The sequence below is a fragment of the Mastigoproctus giganteus genome, chromosome 13 (genome assembly GCF_048544385.1).
Source record: "Mastigoproctus giganteus isolate SK-2022 chromosome 13, ASM4854438v1, whole genome shotgun sequence".
NCBI lineage: Eukaryota > Metazoa > Arthropoda > Arachnida > Uropygi > Thelyphonidae > Mastigoproctus > Mastigoproctus giganteus.
This window is the reverse complement of record NC_143587.1, coordinates 114,500,966-114,521,788: the sequence shown is the minus strand read 5'-3', so window position 1 is coordinate 114,521,788 and position 20,823 is coordinate 114,500,966. Positions and strand designations below refer to the sequence as shown.

The 20,823-nt window shown below is 36.8% G+C and overlaps 1 protein-coding gene across 2 annotated transcripts in view; it reads right to left on the bottom strand.

Moving 5' to 3' along the window:
- The window catches only part of LOC150076375 (protein kinase C, brain isozyme-like), an 847,829-nt gene that overhangs the window by 248,655 nt on the left and 578,351 nt on the right, over positions 1-20,823 (bottom strand). For both annotated transcript variants that reach the window (XM_090387781.1, XM_090387780.1), the window contains one exon: positions 11,061-11,152. In XM_090387781.1, coding sequence (XP_090243907.1) covers positions 11,061-11,152 — 92 coding nt within the window. The remainder of the gene's footprint in view (positions 1-11,060; positions 11,153-20,823) is intronic.

Sequence of the window (20,823 nt, the reverse complement as noted above, 5' to 3'; positions counted from 1 at the left end):
ACCTGTATACAGTACTCTAGGTGTGGCCTGACCATTGCCTTATACAATGGAATAATCACCTCCTTATCCCTGCTGGAAAAATTCCTGTATATCATTGACAATACTCCATGAGCTACTCTTGCAGCCCGTCTGCACTGCTCAGAGAACTTCATATCTGCCTGCACAACCACCCCCAAGTCCCTTTCATTCTCTACCACTGTCAGTGTAGTACCACAGAGTTGATAAGTTGCTCTGGGGTTGCTGTTTCCCATGTGTAGTACTTTACATTTGTCAATGTTAAACTTCATTTGCCACCTCTCAGCCCATCTGCTCAACCTTTCCAGATCCTGTTGCAGCAGCATAGTGTCAGTAGTGTCCTTGACAACCCTGCCAACCTTTGTATCATCTGCAAACTTGGACATTAAGCTTGATATACCCTCATCAATATCATTTATAAATACAGAAAACAATAATGGACCCAACACTGAGCCCTGAGGGACTCCACTAATAACGTTAGTCCACGATGAGCAGTGTCCATTGATTACCACTCTCTGTCTTCTCCCCCTCAACCACCCCTTTATCCATAGCAGCAATTTGCCTCCAATGTCACACTGCTCCAATTTGTGTAGCAGTCTTCCATGTGCAACAAGCAAGAAATAGTTGATTAAACAACCACAAAAAACACTCTAATCACCTTGCAAAAAACCAACTGCTATCAATAAACGCTCTGGCACCTCCCCTGAGTACAGGGAAGCTCTCGTAATTATTGTTTATTTTCAACAATTTCACCTCCACTTTACCCATAGTTATTACAAGATTATCTAGCCTACTGCCAGAGTTGAATACACCTCTGGCATTCCCCTTCCTGAGTAACTCCTCATGTGTGAATTGTTGATGCAAAATATTCATTTAGTTTGTTAGCTGCCTGAGCAGGATCATCAACAGTTGAACCAGCGATATCAAGTGAACCAATCTGATTCATCCCCTTCCTCCTAGAGTTTACATAAGCAAAGAACTCTTTGCTGTTTTTCTTTGCATCCTTTGCCAAAGATTTCTCATAATCTGCCTTCGCCTGCCTAACCTCCTTTGTAACTTGGTTACAGACCAGCTTATATCTATCATAGGCTTCTGTGTCACATGTTAATATATAAATATCCCATGCATTTTTCTTCTCTGTCACATGTCTAATTAGTTCATCTGCCTCCATTTAGGCTTAAATGTTGAACAATATTTCTTTGTTGGTATGAAAAGCCTAAGAGCTTCCAAGATTAATTCTTTGAATGCTTCCCATTTTGAATTTGCTGTTGGGAACATCATCAGTTCGTTCCACCATATAGAATTTAAGTACTGTCTCAGACCCCCATAGTCACCTTTACGAAAGCAAAAACCTTTCCCTTAATGCTTGATGGTAGTTACCTCTTTGAGTAAATCCCACTTCAGCACACTGTGATCACTCTTACCTAGTGGTTCCTTTATCTGCAGATTCTTGATGCATGAAAAATCATTAGTGATAATCAGATCAAGAGTATTACTCCCTCTAGTTGCCTCCCGAACATGCTGCTGTAGAAAACAATCATCCAATAAATCCACAAAAGTCTTGCTAGTGTGTGATTCACCAACCCACAAATTCCAGTCAGTATCCAGGAAATTAAAATCACCCATTATACGACACTCTAATTTACTGGCCCACTCTATTTCTTTGCACAATTGCTCATTATACTCCTCAGATTCATCAGGCCTATAATACACACCTACTCTCATATTTCGTTTCCCAATGCATATATCACACCAAACAGACTCAACATTGCATATTGTCCACCAACATCAATTGGATGCCCTTCTTTAGATTTTATGTGTTTCTTAACTAACACCATAACCCCTCCTCGCTTCCTGTTCTGTCTATCCTTTCTGTACACATTGTACTCCCAAAATTCCAGTTCTGCCCTGCTTATGTCTGTGTGACACCATGTCTCTGATATTCCAACAATATTTGCCTTTGATATCTTGTCTAGCACTTCAAGCTCATCAAATTTATTAACTATACTTCTAGCATTGGTGTACATGCAAGTATACATGCACCTGTTTCTTCTCTTAGTTACCCTAACACAGCCCATGTATTTACTTGTTCCACTGTGACTCCCAGCAGTCCTGGAAATTCCAACTGCTTTGCTTCCCAGGCTGCTGCTGAATTGCATTTCAATAGAAGTAGTGAATCACTTTTACCTCTGCCAGCGGCTACTGTTAATCTATTAGTCCGTGTATCGCCCCAAGCTAGCAGTTTTCCAACATCATCTAACTCTGCTCGATAGCATCAGCAAAAATTCTTGTACCCTTTCTATATAAGTGTATCCCATCCCTGTAAAAGCAGTCTCTCCTGTTAACAAGCACAGACAAGAAAAATTCTACCCCTTGAGCCTTGCACAATCTCTCCAGGGCCGAATTGATCGACAAGTTGTATACTCCCGTCATATACTCCCTCGTATCGTGTCTGGGCAGAATTGCAGACACTTTCAAATTCAACCCTAACTCACAGCTTTTTTTCAGCCATTGTCTTGTACTTGTTAAGAAATTCTGCCAGTCTCCTACTCTTAATATTATTAGTGCCAACATGTACAACAATATAACCTTTTGTGCCCTTGAAGGATGATATCTGCCCTACGTCATCAACCTTGCCCCTGAGAGACATACCCTAGTCCTGTTCCATCTCTCCTTTTTGCACAATATGTTCATTTCCCTGACAATAGAGTCACCTACTGCGATTATTCTGAGCAAGAGGAAGAATTCTATTGGCATTGAGCATGCTCAAACCATTTAAGGCCTTATATGCCTCAGTCAGATCACCGCGCAAGTGCCTAGTACCCAAAACACTGTAATTTGCAAAATTTAAGCCTTTCTTCGTAAGAGGAACCCTTTGTTCTATTCACTAATCTTGTTGCTCTTCTCTGTACTCGTGCCAGCAGTTCTACATTGTTCTTAAAATGACGCCTCCAGACCTGTATACAGTACTCAAGTTGTGGCCTGACCATTGCCTTATACAAAGGGATAATCACCTTCTTATCCCTGCTAGAAAAATTCCTGTATATTATTGACAAGACATCATGAACTACTCTTGCAGACTTACTGTGGGGTTATCACACACAGTTGATACGTTACTCTGGGGTTACTGTTTCCCATATGCAGGACTTTACATTTGTCAATGTTAAACTTCAGTTGCCACCTCTCAGCCCATCGGCTCAACTTTTCCAGCTCCTGTAGCAGCAGCAGCAGCGTACTGTAATTAGTGTCATTCACAACCCTGCTGACCTTTGTATTGTCTGCAAACGTGGACATTAAGGCTTACATAACATCATCAGTATTATTAATAAATACAGAAAACAACAATGGACCCAACACTGAACCCTAGGGGGCTCCACTAATAACATTAGTCCACAAAGAGCAGTGTGCATTGATTACCACCTCTCTGCCTTCACCCACTCAATCATCCCTTTAGTCATAGCAGCAATATATCTCCAATGCCACACTGCTCCAATTTCTGCAGCAGCCTTCCACGTGCAACAGTATAAAAAGCCTTTATAAGATCCAAATATAAGATATAAAAATTATTCCTTGCATCCAATTCCTTTGTGACCACATCATGGTATCCGATCAAATGGTCAGACAAGACTTCCCCTTAACAAACCCACGCTGTGTCCGAGCTATAACTGAAGTCTTGTCTAGATGATCTTGCAGTGCTTCCTTAACCAGTGCCTCCATTAATTTGCTGGTACAGAAGTTAAACTAACAGGTCTGTGATTACTTGTGTTGCCCTTTGATCCTCCTTTGTGAATTGGGGTCACATTTGCACATCTCCAATCTATGGGTACCTTCCGTGAGGCCAAGGAAGCTCTCATAATTATGGCTAATCATTTGCTTACTTCCTTTGCTGCCTCCTTTAATATAACTGGATAGATCCCATCCACCCCAGGTGGCTTTCTTATATTTATCTTCAACAATTTCTTCCGCACTTTGCTCTCAGTTATTACAAAACTATCTAGCTCACTGCCACAGTTTAATTCACCTCCCTGAATAACTCCTCATGTGTGAATGTAGATGCAAAATACTCATTTAGTTTGTTAGCTACCTGAGCAGGATCATCAACAGCGGAACCATCTATGTTAAGTGGACCAATCTGATTCATCCCCTTCCTCCTAGAGTTTACATAGGTAAAGAACTCTTTGTTGTTTTTCTTTGCATCCTTTGCCAAAGATTTCTCATAATCTGCCTTTGCCTGCCTAACCTCCTTTGTGATTTGATTACAGACCAGCTTACATGTATCATAGGTTATCATGTCACCTATTAATTTATATGTATCCCATGCATATTTCTTCTCTGCCACATGTCTCATTAGTTCATCTGACATCCAGTTAGGCCTAAATCTTGACCAATATGGGTGGAATACCGATTTACGATGGGTTCACTATACAATCAAATCACTTTACAATGGACTCTCCATGACAAAATACCTTTCACCTGCGATATGTAGTAAGCGCAGGATATTGTCATCACGTTTGTGAATTGAATTTTAATTCTATTTTAATTAATTAATTCTATTAAATGGAGCTTAGAAAATAGGAATGAAGAGAAGATTCCGAAAATCCATTTTTGTTTTTTCTATGATTTCAGTGAAGGAGAATCACATTTCACTATAATACTGTAAGGTAAAGACCCACAGAATTCCAGTTATCGGTATTATTGAAAATGCAATAAGATTGAGTTTACTACCCGTTTATAATAGCTTGCGCTAACAGAAAAGCCCAGTGAAATGGAAAGCGCAAATCGTTTTTATTGTTTTATGGTCATGACCTCCAAAAAAGTGCTTTAAAAAAATATCAGAAATGCAGGTGAAAGTGTAGTGCATTTTAATGATTTGAGTGGCTGATTCTACTAAACAGTGATTATTGTTGCCTATTTATTTCACTCTACAGTGGCTTATGATTGTCTCCGACTGGATCATGTGGTCCTCTGTCTCAGCCAATAGCAGCATCATAAACATGTTAGGCACATGGTTTGTTTTTGTATCCTTTAGTTCAAGTGATTTTTTTTGTGCTTACGTTCCATAAATTTACTGTATTGAATTCTTGAATGTGTAACATTGCATAATATGGCTCCTAAACAGCGCAGTGAAAAGAAAATATCAATTAAAATTAAAGAAGAAATAGTGAAAAAACATTATGATGGTGCTAAAATTAGTTCATTGGTGTGCAAATATGGTTTTTCACAGTGAACCATTTCTACCATAGTGAAACAAAAAGAAATCCTTAAAAGAGTTAAAGAAAGTGATGAATCTAACAGTCCAAAAAGGCAGAGAACTGATTGTAGAAATGGAAAGGCTTTTGTTCCTGTGGAAAAAAAATAAAATAAATGAAGGATGATACAGTTCCTGGACAATACATTTGTGAATGTGCAAAGCAGCTTTTTGAGGACTTAAAGACTAAAACACCTTCAGCTAGTGATACGCAATATGGGGACTTGAAAGCCAGCAAAGGTTGGTTTGACCGTTTCAGAAAAATGTCCAATATTAAAAACCTCTGCAAACCTCTCCATGCGTTTGCAGAGGTTTATAATGCATGGAGAGGTTTGCAATGCTGATCAGGAAGCAGCTGAAAACTTTAAGGTGGAGTTCGAGAGCTCACTGAGAAGAATTACCTTCCTCAACAAGTCTTTAATACAGATGAAATGCACATCTTTTGGAAAAGGATGCCTAGGCGAATATACATCACAAAAGACGAGGCCTCGTTGCCTGGTCATAAGCCTATGAAGGATAGGCTTACTCTGCTATTAGGGTCCAATGCTTGTGGTGATTTTAAACTTAATCCAATTTTGGTTTACCACTCAGAAACTCCCAGAGTGTTTAAACAGCAAAAGGTCATCAAAAGAAGGTTGGGTGTCTTTTGGCAGTGTAACAAGAAAGCCTGGGTGACAAGACACCTTTCAATGAATGGATATTTGAAGTGTTTTGTCCTTCAGTCAAAGATTACTTAGAAAAAAACAAACTTCCTTTAAAGGCAAGGCATTGTTAATTTTGGATAATGCTCCAGGTCATGATCCCGAACTTGCACAATCTCTGGAGGAGCAATTTAACTTTATTACTGCCAAATTTCTCCCACCCAATACCATCCCTGTGCTTTGAAGAGACTTCAGGTGACAGAGCCATCACCTTAAAGGAATTCTGGAAGACCAGGTTTAGCATTTTAGACTGTGTACAAATGATTGTCAGTTCTTGGAATGAAGTTTCAGCTCGGTACCTCAATGCAGCTGGAAGAACTTATGGCCTTCAATCATCCATGATTTTGAAGGATTTAGAGTTGAAGGTGTTCTAGAGCAGGAAATTATTACTCTTGGTGAGTCTTTGGCCCACTAAGAGATTGATGTGGTGGATGTGGAGGAGTTAATTGCGGACCATGGAAGGGAGTTGACAACAGAGGAGCTCAAGGAATTAGAGCAGATGAGCAAACATGACAGTGGAGATGAGGAACATGAGGAGGATGACTGTGTAGCAACAATTCAAGAAATTAAGGGTATTGGGAAGAGGACAGTAAGAAAAAACCCAGATACTGAAACCACTGAATTGATGACTTGCAAATTTGAAGATCAGGTATTAAGTTATTTCAAGAACCTTCAGAGAAAGCGCCAAAAGCAAACCACTTTGGACAGCTTTTATACCATAAGTAGCATGAGGCAGCAATCGGAAAGAACACCCGATCCTGAAGCTTGTCCTGATATCTTGATGGTAAAAGATTCTCTTCCAGTTCCATCACCACATCACCATTGACACAGCTTTTCCAATGTAAGTTAAATTAAAATTACGATTTTTGTTTTTTTAATGTTTATAATTATCAATTATCATTTTAAACAATATTCTTGAGAGGGAATAAGTAAAATGTGTGCCACCATCAGCATTTTTTATCTTTTTTTTTTTTAAATTTGTATCATGCTCTACTGTTTATTCTGGAGTATAAGACGCACCACAATTTTAGGGCGAGTTATTTTAAGATAAAACATGGTGGTATACACTGGAAAATACGGCATTCAGTATTCTATATAAAACTAATACAATTTCTCTTAAAAAATCACCTTTTTTTACAGAGATAAATAGCTTAGTTATATAGAGAAAATTTCAACTTCCGAGGACTTCGAACAAATTATCAAAAAACATTGAGTTCACATTACAATATTTTCATGATATAATGGTGTCCCAGAAATGAATTAATATCATAAAGCGGGGGGGGTCCACTGTATTTCTTAGTTGGTATGAAAAGTTTATGGATTTATTGGATGATTGTTTTTTACACCAGCATATTCGGGAGGCAACTAGAGGGGGTAATACTCTTGATCTGATTATCAGTAGTGATTCGTCATGCATTAAGAATCTGCAGATAATGGAACCACTGGGTGGCAGTCTTCACAGTGTGCTGAAGTGGGATTTACTCAAAGAGGTAACTACCATCAAGGGTAAAGGGAAGGGTTTTTGCTTTCGTAAAGGTGACTGTGGTGGTCTCAGACAGTATTTAAATTCTTTATGGTGGAACTAACTGATGATGTTGCCAACAGCAAATTCAAAATGGGAAGCATTCAAAGAATTAATCTTGGAAGCTACTAGGCTTTTCATACCAACTAAGAAATATTGTTCACGATTTAGGCCTAAATGGATGTCAGATGAACTAATTAGACATGTGAAAGAGAAGAAAAATGCATGGGATACATATAAAATAACAGGTGACACAGAAGCCTATAGATATAAGCTGGTCTGTAACCAAGTCACAAAGGAGGTTAGTAGGAGAAGGCAGATTACGAGAAATCTTAATGGACTGGAGATGTGCAAATGTGATTCCGATTCACAAAGGAGGATCAAAGGGAGACAAGTAATTACAGACCTGTCAGTTTAACTTCTGTTTCAGGGAAATTAATGGAGGCACTGGTTAAAGAAGTATTGCAGGATCATCTAGACAAGACTTCAGTTATAGCTCGGACACAGCATGGGTTTGTTAAAGGGAAGTCTTGTCTGACCAATTTGATTGGATACTATGATGTAGTCACAAAGGAACTTAATACAAAGAATAACTTTGATATCATATATTTGGATCTTAGAAAGGTCTTTGATACTGTTGCACATTTAAGACTGCTGCACAAATTGGAACAGTGTGGCATTGGAGGCAAATTGCGGGTATGGATAAAGGGATGGTTGAGTGGGAGAAGACAGAGAGTGGTAATCACTGGACACTGCTCTTTGTGGACTAATGTTATTAGTGGAGTCCCCAAGGATTCAGCATTGGGTTTATTTTTGTTTTCTGTATTTACTGATGATATTGATGAAGGTATATCTCGCTTAATGTCTAAGTTTGAAAATGGTATGAAGGTTGGCAGGGTTGTTAATGACACTGATGACAGTATGGTATTGCAAAAGGATCTAGAAAGGTTGAGCAGATGGGCTAAGAGGTAGCAACTGAAGTTTAACATTGACAAATGTAAAGTACTGCATATGGAAAGCAGTAACCCCAGAGTAACGTATCAACTTTGTGGTACTACACTGACAGTGGTAGAGAATGAAAAGGACATGAGGATAATTGTGCAGGCAGATATGAAGTTTTCTGAGCACTGCAGACGGTCGACAAGAATAGCTTATGGTGTCTTGTCAATGATATACAGGAATATTTCTAGTAGGGATAAGGAGGTGATTATCCCCTTGTATAAGGCAATGGTCAGGCTACACCTTGAGTACTGTATACAGGTCTGGAGGCCTCATTTTAAGAAGGATGTCGAGCTGTTGGAATAAGTACAGAGAAAACAAGTTTAGTGAATGGAACAAAGTGTTGCTCTTATGAAGAAAGGCTTAAGTTTTGCAAATTAAAGTGTCTGGAGACTAGGCACCTACGTGGTGATCTGATTGAGGTGTATAAAGCCTTGAATGGTTTGAGCTTGCTCAATGCTGATGGGATTGTTCCTCTTGTTCAGAATAATTACCTGAGAGGGCATAAATTCAAATTGAGGAAAAGACGGTTGTAGGATAGATGTGCGGAAGTTTGTCTTTAGTCAGAGGGTGGTTGATTGCTGGAACAAACTTCCATCTGTCGTTGTAGGAGTTGATAGCTTAAATAGATTCAAGGCAGAACCTGACAAAAATTTAGAGCGAGTGGATGGGTGAAATAAGGGGGTTTTTTTGGCTGATGCTATATAAGCTTGCTTTCGTGCTTTATGTGCCTTTGCTAATGTTAATGCTTGTTATTATTTCCGCTGGTCTGCTACTCTTAATATCATTAGTGCCAACGTGTACAACAATATCACCTTTTGTGCCCTTAAAAGATGATATCTGCTCTACAGTGTCATCGACCTTTGCCCCTGGCGGACATACCCTGGTCCTGTTGGTTACCTTGGACAATCAGGTAGCAAAACTGCACCTTAATAAGTATAATAACCTAATGTTGCATATTCTTGATGCATTCAGTTCCATGATATCATTAATTTCTCCTATAGTCTTAAAATATCTATTTTGATATTTCAATATTATTTCAGAAAGCAAGTCTTCTTCCATTATGGCATGCTCTAAATAAATATTGCATACCTGCTACTGCACAGACAAAAAAAAAAAAAAAAAAAAAAAATGGCCAGTGCAGGAAAAGCTAGTGGCATCCTTGCACTACATGGCTCTACTAATACTATTAGAAAATTTTCTGAGTGCTGAAAATTGAGCAGATGTGCTAAAGTACACATTTTGAAATTTTGAATGAGTACATTTCAATTTTCATCAAAAGGATGTCTTTTTTGGGCAAAAAATAGTGTTTAAAATAACTGTGATACCAGACAGGGAAACCTGATGTTATTTTTATGTAAGAAAAATGGAAAACAAGATCACAACTTTTAATTTTTGTGTGGAAAACTGAAATCTTTTAGGAATGAAATTAATACTTAAAATACAATAAAAGGGTTACCAAATTTCCAATTTTTTCTGTTTTAAAAGCAGTGCTTTTTTAAAATGAGTCTGAGCATAGAAAGTTTCTTTGCATTAAAACTAGCCAGCATACATTGCTGGCTATTTTAAAACAGAAAAAATTTCCAATTTTTTCTGTTTTAAAAGCAGTGCTTTTTTAAAATGAGTCTGAGCATAGAAAGTTTCTTTGCATTAAAACTAGCCAGCATACATTGCCAATTCAGTTCAAAACTCACTGAATTATTTCTATTTCTTCTGAAAACTCATTGAACTATTTCTATTTCTTCTGTAAATTCACTGAACTATTTCTATTTCTTCTGTTCTTTGAAAGAATCTTCCATATTTAGAAAAAAGAACCAATAATATTTCTAGTCCATCAAAATTTTATCCTTATTTATCAACCTTCATTGGTAGTGGTTTTGATAATAGAGAGCTATTAAGTGCTCGATAATTCCTATATTCTATTATATTATGAAACAACAGGATTACCTTTATTTTAGATATAGGCAGCTTCTTTTCCAACCAACTCTCCCAGTCCAATGCGCTAATAATTGGGAATTCAATATCAATTTTACAAAACATGTTTGACATCTTTCCTACTATCAGAACCGTAGTGTTCAGAACCCTCGGTTCTGAACGCTACGGTTCTGACAGTGGGGAAGATGTCCCACATGTTTTGTAAAATTGATATCACCTTCCCAAAGAATTATTAGTGCATTGGACTAGGAGAGTTGGTTAGAAAATAAGATTCATATATCTAAAATAAAGGTAATCCCTGTTGTTTCATAATTGGTAGTAGTGTACTACAGGTTTCATCAGCATATTTAAAGGTTATCATTGGGGGAATCTGCATTCAGCCAGTAGTGACAAATTCTTAATAATAGAATTCCACTTCTTATGTAATGTATGACTTAGCATGAAATCTTAATGATTCAAAAGTTTTGTATTATTATAAATTATTTTAAGCACAATTTAAGAATTACAATAATTGAGAATTCTTTTTATATTCTTAAATACTGATAAGGAGATAGTAACAACAATTTAAAAAAAAAAAAAAAAAAAGGTAAAATCTCAAATACAGCTACAATATTACATTCAAAAGAAAAGTGAGGCTTACACAGCTACTGGTTCTTTAAATTTACCGCACTGCTGAATTTGAAACATCAGATCACCACCATTAACATATTCCATTACAAAGTACAGACGGTCCTAAAATAAAATGAAGGTTAATACAGAAAGAAAATTTAAATACAGATTTCAGTTATTTATGAAAATACTTAGCATAAATTATTTTTGGAAATTGACATGATACCTGATATTAGCCTGTATCATGCTTTTAAATTTAAAATCATGCAGTTGAAGGTATAAAACAATCACTGATACAATCATTTTGAGCTTGTAATACAAGTTAATGATACTGGACCCCATATTCAGAATCCCAAAATCCAGAAGGTGGCAAAACCTTTCATTTATTTATTTTTTTAACTAATTAGGGATTCCACTCTGGTTCTACTCTACTCACCTGTCTTCTCAGAACATGGTATACTGATAATCACTTTTCTTTTTTCATGAAATTGGTTGCTATATTCAATAAATGTTTCTTTTTATTTAATGAAAGAATAACTACATTCAATAAATGCATAAATTATTAAATTTTGTCTGCCATCCAGTTCATTCTCCTGCCCCCATCTACAGCCATTTCTTGATGACTTCTGGTAATTACTGCTGAAGATTATGGCAAGGATTCCTGCCGCCATAACTGGTGCACTTTCCATATGTGTAATGGCCATTTCACAGCAAATTTTGCAACCTAGTGCACTGATTGGTAAAGGCAAAGTGCTGTGTCCAATTTTTAACATCAGCATAACAGGAAACTTTCAACTTCTGTTCCTCTATGCAGCATATTATCCTCTTGGGCCATTGTTAAAATTTTTTTCCAAACTAGTACATGATTTTTAATTAATTTTGGTCAGAGATATTTCACATAGAAAAACAGTCAGCTGCATTTTCCTATCATTAATATGTTTCAAATGACATCTGACTGATATTTGTCATCATGGCATTGTCATGGCAAAAAGTTGTTCATCAAAACAAACCAAGAGGATGTTCTGGGTTGTTGGTCAAAAGCTATAAAACCAAGAACTATTAAAAAATATATAAATGAAATTAAAGAGAGAGTGAAAAGCAAGCAAAAAATAATATAATTTATTGGATAATTCATATATTTTTATTCTTTGATGAATGGCTAAAAATTATTTTTATCAATTTGAGAGATGTATTTGTCTCTCAAAATGAGAGACAAATTTTATAAAAATAAAATCCATATTCAATACAGTGCAACCTTAATATACCATGTCTCATTATACTAGTTTCAGATATAATGCTAATATGATCATGTCCCCAACAACGTATATAAAAAATAATGTAGTTTATGATAAACACACAAATTTCAAAATAGATATTGACAAACCAACTAAACAGCTCACAGAGGGAGAATCAGCTAATGTAGTAGTTTCCAAATGCAGACCATTTAGATGCTGTATGTCTTTGTAGGTCATATTCTCTCAAATAGACAAATAATTTTTTTATAAACAAGACTTATCACAAAGTAATTACTACCGATGTTTGTTTATTTGCCAATCTTGCCTCAATGAGATGCAAAAAAAAAAAACAAAAAAAAAAAACAGCATCACTAACACAGTAACTGCACGTGGGAAAGTTCACAAAAGGAAACAGTTTCCCTCTGGGAATGGAAAAGGGATGAGAAATTTGTGATATATGCAGTTATAAATTTTTGTAAACAACACAACATCTTTTTAAAGCTAGGAAATCAAATGCAGAAAGGCGAAAAAGGGTGCCATAGAATTCATCACTTGCATAACTAAGTAGTATACGTTAAACAAAAACAAAACTTTTTACTGTAATCCCATGGGAAGGTGTACTTCCTTTCATAAAGTTAAAACTTTACATTACAATTGCTGATTTGAAATCTCTTTTAAAACTCAGACAACAAGTTTAAAAGGAATTTCACACATCCATCTAAATCTACAAGCATTAATGTGCCACACGATTTGTTTATTGAAAGAAGCTTTAAGAATTACGTCTTTCTGAAAAGAACTACAATACTGAATGTTGATACATTTTAGTATTAGCATTAGTAGTGGCACATAATGCAAGAAATCAAGCTTATATCATATCACCCATAAAAAAAACAAAAAAACTATTTCACCTAACCATCCCCTCCAATAGTCTGTCTAGTTCTTCCTTGAATTTATTCAAACTATCCACTTCCATAACAATAACTGCAAGCTTGTTCCACCAATCAACCAACAATTGGCAGAAGGTAAAGTTCCACAGAGCAATTCTACAACCATCCTTCCTCAATTTGAATTTATGCTCCCTCATTTGCATAGTCTGAGCAAGTGGAAGAATCCCATTAGTATTGAAGCTGCTCAAGCCGCTTGAAGCCTTAAACATCTCAATCAGATCATCTCACTGGTGTCTAGTCTACCGATGCTACAATTTGCAAAACTAAAACCTTTCTCGGTAAGAGCACCCCTGTATTCCCCACACCAATCTTGATGCCCTTATGTACCTGTTCAAGTAGCTCTATATTCCTCCTAAAATGAGTCCTCCAGACCTGTATACAGTACTAATGTGTGACCTGGCTATTGCCTTATACAACAGGATAATCACCTCCTTCTCCCTGCTAGCTATATTTGTCTATATCATAGACAAACCCCATGAGCTGTCCTAGAAGCCTGTCTGCACTGTTCAGAGAACTTCATATCTGATTGAACAATTAAACCCAGAGCTTTTTCATTTTCCACTGACCTGAATGTAGTACCACACAGTTTGTACATTATTCTGGAATTACTGCTACCATATGTTGCATTGCATTTGTCAGTGATAAACTTCAACTACCATTTACCAGCCCATCTGCCTAGAGTTGCTAAAATTGGGAGGAAGAGACACAGCACAAAAACTGGAAACACTTTTCACAAAAATGCATTAGAAAAGATGTGATGTCTAAGGAGTGGAATAATGCAATTATAGTTTTGCTGCATAAGAAAGGAGATAAATCAGAAATTGGAAATTATAGACCAATTAGCTTGTTATCCCATATCTACAAGTTGTTCACAAGGGTCATTACTAACAGATTAGAAAGAATACTTGATGAAAATCAACCGAAAGAGCAAGCTGGTTTAGGACAGGATTCTCAACTATGGATCACCTTCATGTAATATCACAGCTAATGGAGAAAGCAAATGAATATAAAACACCACTATGCCTGGCATTTATGGGTTATGAAAAGGCATTTGACTCCATAGAGCATAAAGCAATGTTTTGGGTACTGGAAAGACAAGGCATAGATACCCCATATATTATAATTTTGAAGAAAATATATGAGAATGCTACCTCCTTTATTAAACTAGACAAAGACAGTAGCAAATTTAAAATTGAGAAAGGAGTTCGACAAGGAGAACATAATATCTCCGAAGTTGTTTACTGCTGCCCTTGAGGAAGCTGTCAGAAGATTAGACTGGTCGCAGAAAGGAGTCGATGTGAATGGGAGTACCTAAACCATTTACGATTTGCAGATGACATTGTGGTCATAAACCACGATCCCAAAGAATTAGAGGAAAATCTTAATCAGTTATGTAGAGTTAGTAAGAATTTTGGACTAAAGATGAATATGGCTAAAATAAAAGTAATGATGAACAAGTATGCCATAGAAAGGGATATAATTGAAGGAGCAGTAATTGAAAAGGTGGAGTCATATTCCTCTCTGGGCCAACTCATTAGATGTAATAATGATAAATGGCTGGAAGTCAAGAGAAGAATAAATTTTGGATGGATAGCATTCAGGAAATATGGTCACATACTGAGGAGCAATAGCCAAATTTGAATGACACGTAAAATAATGAACCAGTGTATACTACCCGCCATGACTTATGGAAGTAAAACTTGGGCACTCACCAAAAGAATGGAAGAGAAGCTGAGAACTACACAGTGAAGAATGGAACAAATTATATTGGGTATCAGACTGTTAGATAAGAAGAGAAACACATGGATTAGGCAGCAAACTCAAGTAAAGGACATTCTTATCAAAACTAAAGAACTAAAATGGTCTTGGGCAGGACACATAGCTCGAAGACACGATGACAGATGGGCTAAGACAATAACAGAATGGTACCCAAGAGGAGCTAGAAGAAAACCTGGAAGACAACGGCGGAGATGGATTGATGAAATTCATGGGTTTGTGGGTAGTAAATGGATGGCCATTGCACAAAACAGAAGGAACTGGAAAGTTGCTGGAGAGGCCTTCCTGTAGTGGATTGAAAATGGCTGATGATAATGACTGTCATTAATCCTTAGCCACCCTGTCAACCATTGTATCATCTGAAAACTTCGACATTAAGTCTGGTACCACATTCAACAATATCATTCATAAATACAAAAAACAACAATTGGCCCAGCATTGAACCCTGTGGGAATCCACTAATAACATTACACCGCAAAGAGCAATATCAATTGATAACCACTCTCTGTCTTATCCTTTTATCCATAACAGTTGTTGTTGTTGTTGGGGTTTAATGGTGCATAAGCTGCTTTGGCTATAATGTGCCTATTAATTTATTGTATTAATAGAAGAGAAATTCTAGCAATGTCAGAAAAGGCTGAAATCAGAAATGATTAAAAACTCCAATTTGCTTCAGAAAGTTGAAAAATGCAGAAATATTTGCATTGTCACCAATGAGATTCTCTAGAGTTATTGGTTTCTGATGGTTAACCAATGATAACAGGGTTGAATTTCTGCCTTGTTTATAGCATGGGCATTCAATGAAAATGTGTTTAACAGTAAGATTTATAGAACAATGTAGACACTGTGGTGGATCGTCTCCTGTGATGAAATGAAGGTGGATCAGATGTATGTAACCTATTCTTGCTCATGAATGGACTACTTCTTCTCATCTTGATGTAGGGACACTGGAATGCCAAATTTTCGGATACTGTTTAAATTTAAAGAGTTCTCTATCGAAGGATAAATTTGCAAGGTTAGGTAAGTTTACTGAAGACAAAGGGCAACTGGAGAAAATCGGTTAATTAGATCATGGATATCATCTGTGTTGCAACGAAAGCTTCTGCAGTTCCATTGTAAAATACAAGGCATTATTTGTGTTTAATTGATGGAGCTGTACCTGACTGTTTTTTTGAAGATGACTGGATTATGACGTTCCAATTTTGGTTTATCTTTTTTGGAGAAAACTGATCGACCAGTGTCCATTTCTTCTTTGGTATAGATTTCTAAAATAGGATCTTCCTGTATAGATGTGCCAACTGTGTCCATGGTTGTGTCCTGGATATTTTTCATTGCATTTGAGTTTGTAATATGGGATGTGACAGCACTCATTGGAGGAGAAGATGCAGCTGGTATTGTCAGAGGAGTATTATTTCCTGGTTTGAGAATTTGGGTTGTTGTTTACGTACATTGGTTGTTTCTCAGAGTGGGCAGTTCTAGCCCAATCAGAAATTGATTTATTAGTGAAAATTGTGACATCAGTTTGAATGGAGATTGGTATTTTTTTACTACATTAGCATAGGTAATATTTTTGTTTATAGTGGATGCAACTAGTTTTCTCGCTTCTTGATACTGACTTTATTCTTGACCTTGTATTTTACTATTTTTTTTCAGTTTTCCATTTTTCACATGTTTTGGAATATGCAGGATGGTCATCTTTGCAGTTTGGGCAAGTCATTTTTTGTAGCCGAACAGTCTGTTTGAGTGTAGTCTGAGGACCCACATTTGGGACAGATAGAGTCTCCTCTGCATACAGTTTGAGAATGGCCATACTTTTGGCATTTATAACTAAAGGGTTGGGAATATATGAGCAAATGCGGAAAGTAAATCTGCTTTTACAGAGACAGGTAAGATAGGCATATTGAAGGTGAGAATAATATTTCTGGTAGGTGCAAGTTGATTGTCTTTCTTGATCATTATATGTTTTGCTTCAATACATTTTGTTCCTGCAGCTCTTGGGTTATTTCTTCCTCCGTGACATTTAATAGGCCCCCAACTGGATATGACTCCCTTAGATGAATTTAGGGTTGCATGAGAAGATATTTTTACTGGAATACCAGCAAAGTTTGTAAGTTCTAAAAGTTTCTCCAAATGTCTCTGGTTCATAGGTCTCCTGATTGCAGTCTCTTAACAGTATTAGGAGATTCTGCAATACCTTTGTGATGCTTGTGTATCACATAGGGAAACAGTTTGCTCTTAGGCTGACTAGAGAGAGAATGGAAAATTAAAAACAACGGGCAGGAGTACTCCATCTGATCAGTCATCTGTCTCTTTGGATTGTCATTTTCTAAGTTGTGTCTGGAGTCATAGTCAATGTAAGTTTCTGCTCTTGAGCTCGAAGGCTCTAAGGGTGGATAATTGCTTTTATCCATGATGGCTCCTTTTGGCCATGGGGGTTTCTCTTTACCACCCAGGTTACCGGCCCCACCATGGGACAGCAGAAACTCAGTTGCTGGGGAGAAAAACACTCTATATATGCAAAATAGTTGCTTGGCCACAGAATCTCTTGACACCAGGGAGCCCCCCATAACAGTAATTTGCCCTTAATGCTAACAATGCTCCAATTTGAACAGCAGTCTTTTATGTTTAACAACAATAAAAGCTTTCCCTGAAATCCAAGTATATGATATCAAAATTATTTTTGCATCCAGTTCCTTTGTTACTGCATCATAGTATCCAATAAACTGGTCAGACAAGATCACCCCTTAATGAACCTATGTTGTAACTGAAGGATAACTTCACTCCTGTCTGGTCCTACATTACTTCTTTAACCAGTGATTCCATTATTTTCCCTGGAACAGACTAACAGATCTGAAATTACTCAAGTCACCTTTTGATCCCACTTTGTGAATTAGGGATACATTTGCACATCTCCAATCCCCCAGACCTCCCCTGCATCTGGAGAGGCTCTCATAATCATAGCTAAGTGTTTGCTTACTTTCTTTGCTGCCACTGTTAATATAATTAGATAGATCCCATCCAGCCAGTTGCCTTTTTTAATAATTAACTTCAATAATTTCTCTTCCACTTTCTTCTCTGTTATTACAAAACCATTTGGCTCCCTTTTAGAGTATGTTAAACTTCTGGCATCTACTCACTAAAGCAGTGGTTCTCAAACTTTTTAATGTGAAGACACCTGAAATCCATTATGAAAAATTCTCGGTGCCTCCAGCACCAGGTGCATGGGCGCTGGCAGAATATTTTGTAAAGTGGTGCGTGTGGAAGGGCAATGAGGGAATTTTTTTGAAAAAATGCATGAAAAAAACGTTTGGCTGTTGGTACATGATTTTTAAACAAATTTTTTTTTTATTTAAAAATTGGCCTCATACTGCATTTTATGCGCAATTTCTATATCTCTAAAAAAGAATAATAAATTGTATAAAAAATCTAAATTAAAGAAATAATATTCAATTGTTTTTCATACTTATTTTAATGTTTTTAGAACAATAAGTACATTTTCTAATTTATATCCAGAAACTAAAATAATTCAAAATTAAAAAAAAAAAAAAAAAAACAATACAAAATTATATTGAAATTTTATTAATTTTAGGACTAAGGGCTAAGATCCGCTAAGTGAGTATGAGCATTTGCAGCGGCACTGTGCTGTTTCAAATACAGTGTACATGATGGACGGCTCAGCTGTTTTGTATATGTAGGTGGATGTACATAAACACTGTGATACAGTTACAATTATTTCATGAAGACTTCTGATTTACACAGTTGCATGAAAATCAACAACCTTTTATAGTGATGGCCACGATGTAAACGATGCTAAATTTGATGTTGTGGCACCCACTTTGAGTACCACTGCACTAAAGTATTCCTCATGTGAGAAAGTAATTGCGAAATACTAAATCAGTTTGTCAGCAACCTGAGCAGGATCATCAACAGTTAATGACCTATATCAAAGGATCAATGTGATTCTTCCCCTTCCTTCTAGTGTTTAGTTGTGTCTGTGTCTTTTCTTGTGTCTGCACATACACAAGTTGCTATTTTTCTTTGCTTCCTTTGACAAAGATTTGTCATAATCTGCCAAGGCAGATTATGACACATCTTTGCTTAACCTCCATTGTGACTTGATTGTAGACAAATTTATATCTACACTAGACTTCAGTATCACCTGATAATTTATATGCATCCCATAAATTTTGATTCTCTGAAAAATGTCTCATTATTTCATATGACATGCATTTATGTCTAAGCCTTGAACAGTATTTCTTAATTGATATGAAAGCCTAGTAGCTTCTATGATTATTTCCCCGAATGCTTCCTATTTAGAATTTGTTGTTGTTGGTAGCATCATTAGTCCCACTGTATAAAATTTAAAAACTTGTCTGAGGCTGTAGTCTTCTTTATAAAAGCATACAGTGTGATACGTTGTGATCCCTGCCACTCACCTGGTGGTTCTTTTAATGCATGAAAAATCACTGTTGACAATTAAAACAAGAGTGTCTCTCTCTCTCTCTCTCTCTCTCTCTCTCTCTCTCTCTCAATCAATCAATCAATCAATCAATCAATGTCATCTGATCTATAAATACTCCTCTCTCAGTTTTGTTTTCCTGGTACTTATCTCATACCGAACATTGCATTGACCACCTATGTCAACTGGATACACTGCCTTAAATTCTTGGCACTTCTTAACTAAAGCATAACCCCTCCCTGCTCCTGTCCTGCTGTTCTTTCTGTACACATTGCACTCCTCATATTCAAATTCTACATCCCTCATATCTGAGTGACACCATGTTTCTGATATCCTCACAATGTCTACCTTTGTGACTTGACCAGCACTTCATATATTCATTGAATTTATTTCCTATGCTGCTAGCATTGGTGTACATTAAAGTATACATTCACTTGTTCTTACTCTTAATTACCACAATGCAACCTGTGTACTTCCTTGTTCAATGATGACCAACACTAAGCCTCGAAATCCCTGGTACCTTGCTTTCCAGGTTGCTACATTTTCCAATAGAAGCAATGCAAGAATCACTTTCTGCTCTACATGTGGCTATTGTTAATCTGTTAGCAGTTTTCCAACTCACCCAGCACAGCTATAATAGTATTAGCAGATATTCTTGCATCCTTTATAGGCGCCTCTGTAGCCAGGTGGGAAGGAGCAGCAGTGCGTAGCACACACTTCTTGATTAGACCGGGGTTTGAGCCTGTCACCACCAAATACGGAGGATGCGGAAAGGTCAGGGAATGACCACCGCATATCCCCAGAGCAATATAGCCTTAGTTGCTAATGCTCCTAAAAACCAAATAACAACAACAACAGCATCCTTTATATTTAAGTGTATCCCATCCCTGTAGAAGAAGTCTCTCCTGTTCACAAGCACAGACTGCTGAGAAAAATTCTATCCCTTGATCTTTGCACAATCTGTCAAAGGCCAAATTGATTGATGAGGCTCTCGTCAGGTATTCCCTCATATTGTATCTGTGCAGAATTGCACACTTTCAAATTTAACCCTAACCCGTGACTTTATCTTATAATTGCCCTGTACTTGTCAAGTATGATCTACTCTTAATGTCATGAGGGCCAATGTGTAGAATATTATCAACTTTTGTGTCCTTAAAAGATATCTGTTGTATGTCATTAACCAGTGTATGTCATTTTACCCATGGCCAAAGAAAATGAAATTGTTTATAAAAATTTGAACCAAGAAGAATTTCCACAAATGACAGATAATGCAAAGAAAATTCTGTCATTATTTGGAAGCACGTACAGATGTGAACACCTTCTTCAAAAATGACATTTATAAAATCCAAGTACAGTTCCCAAATTTCTGAAGTAAAC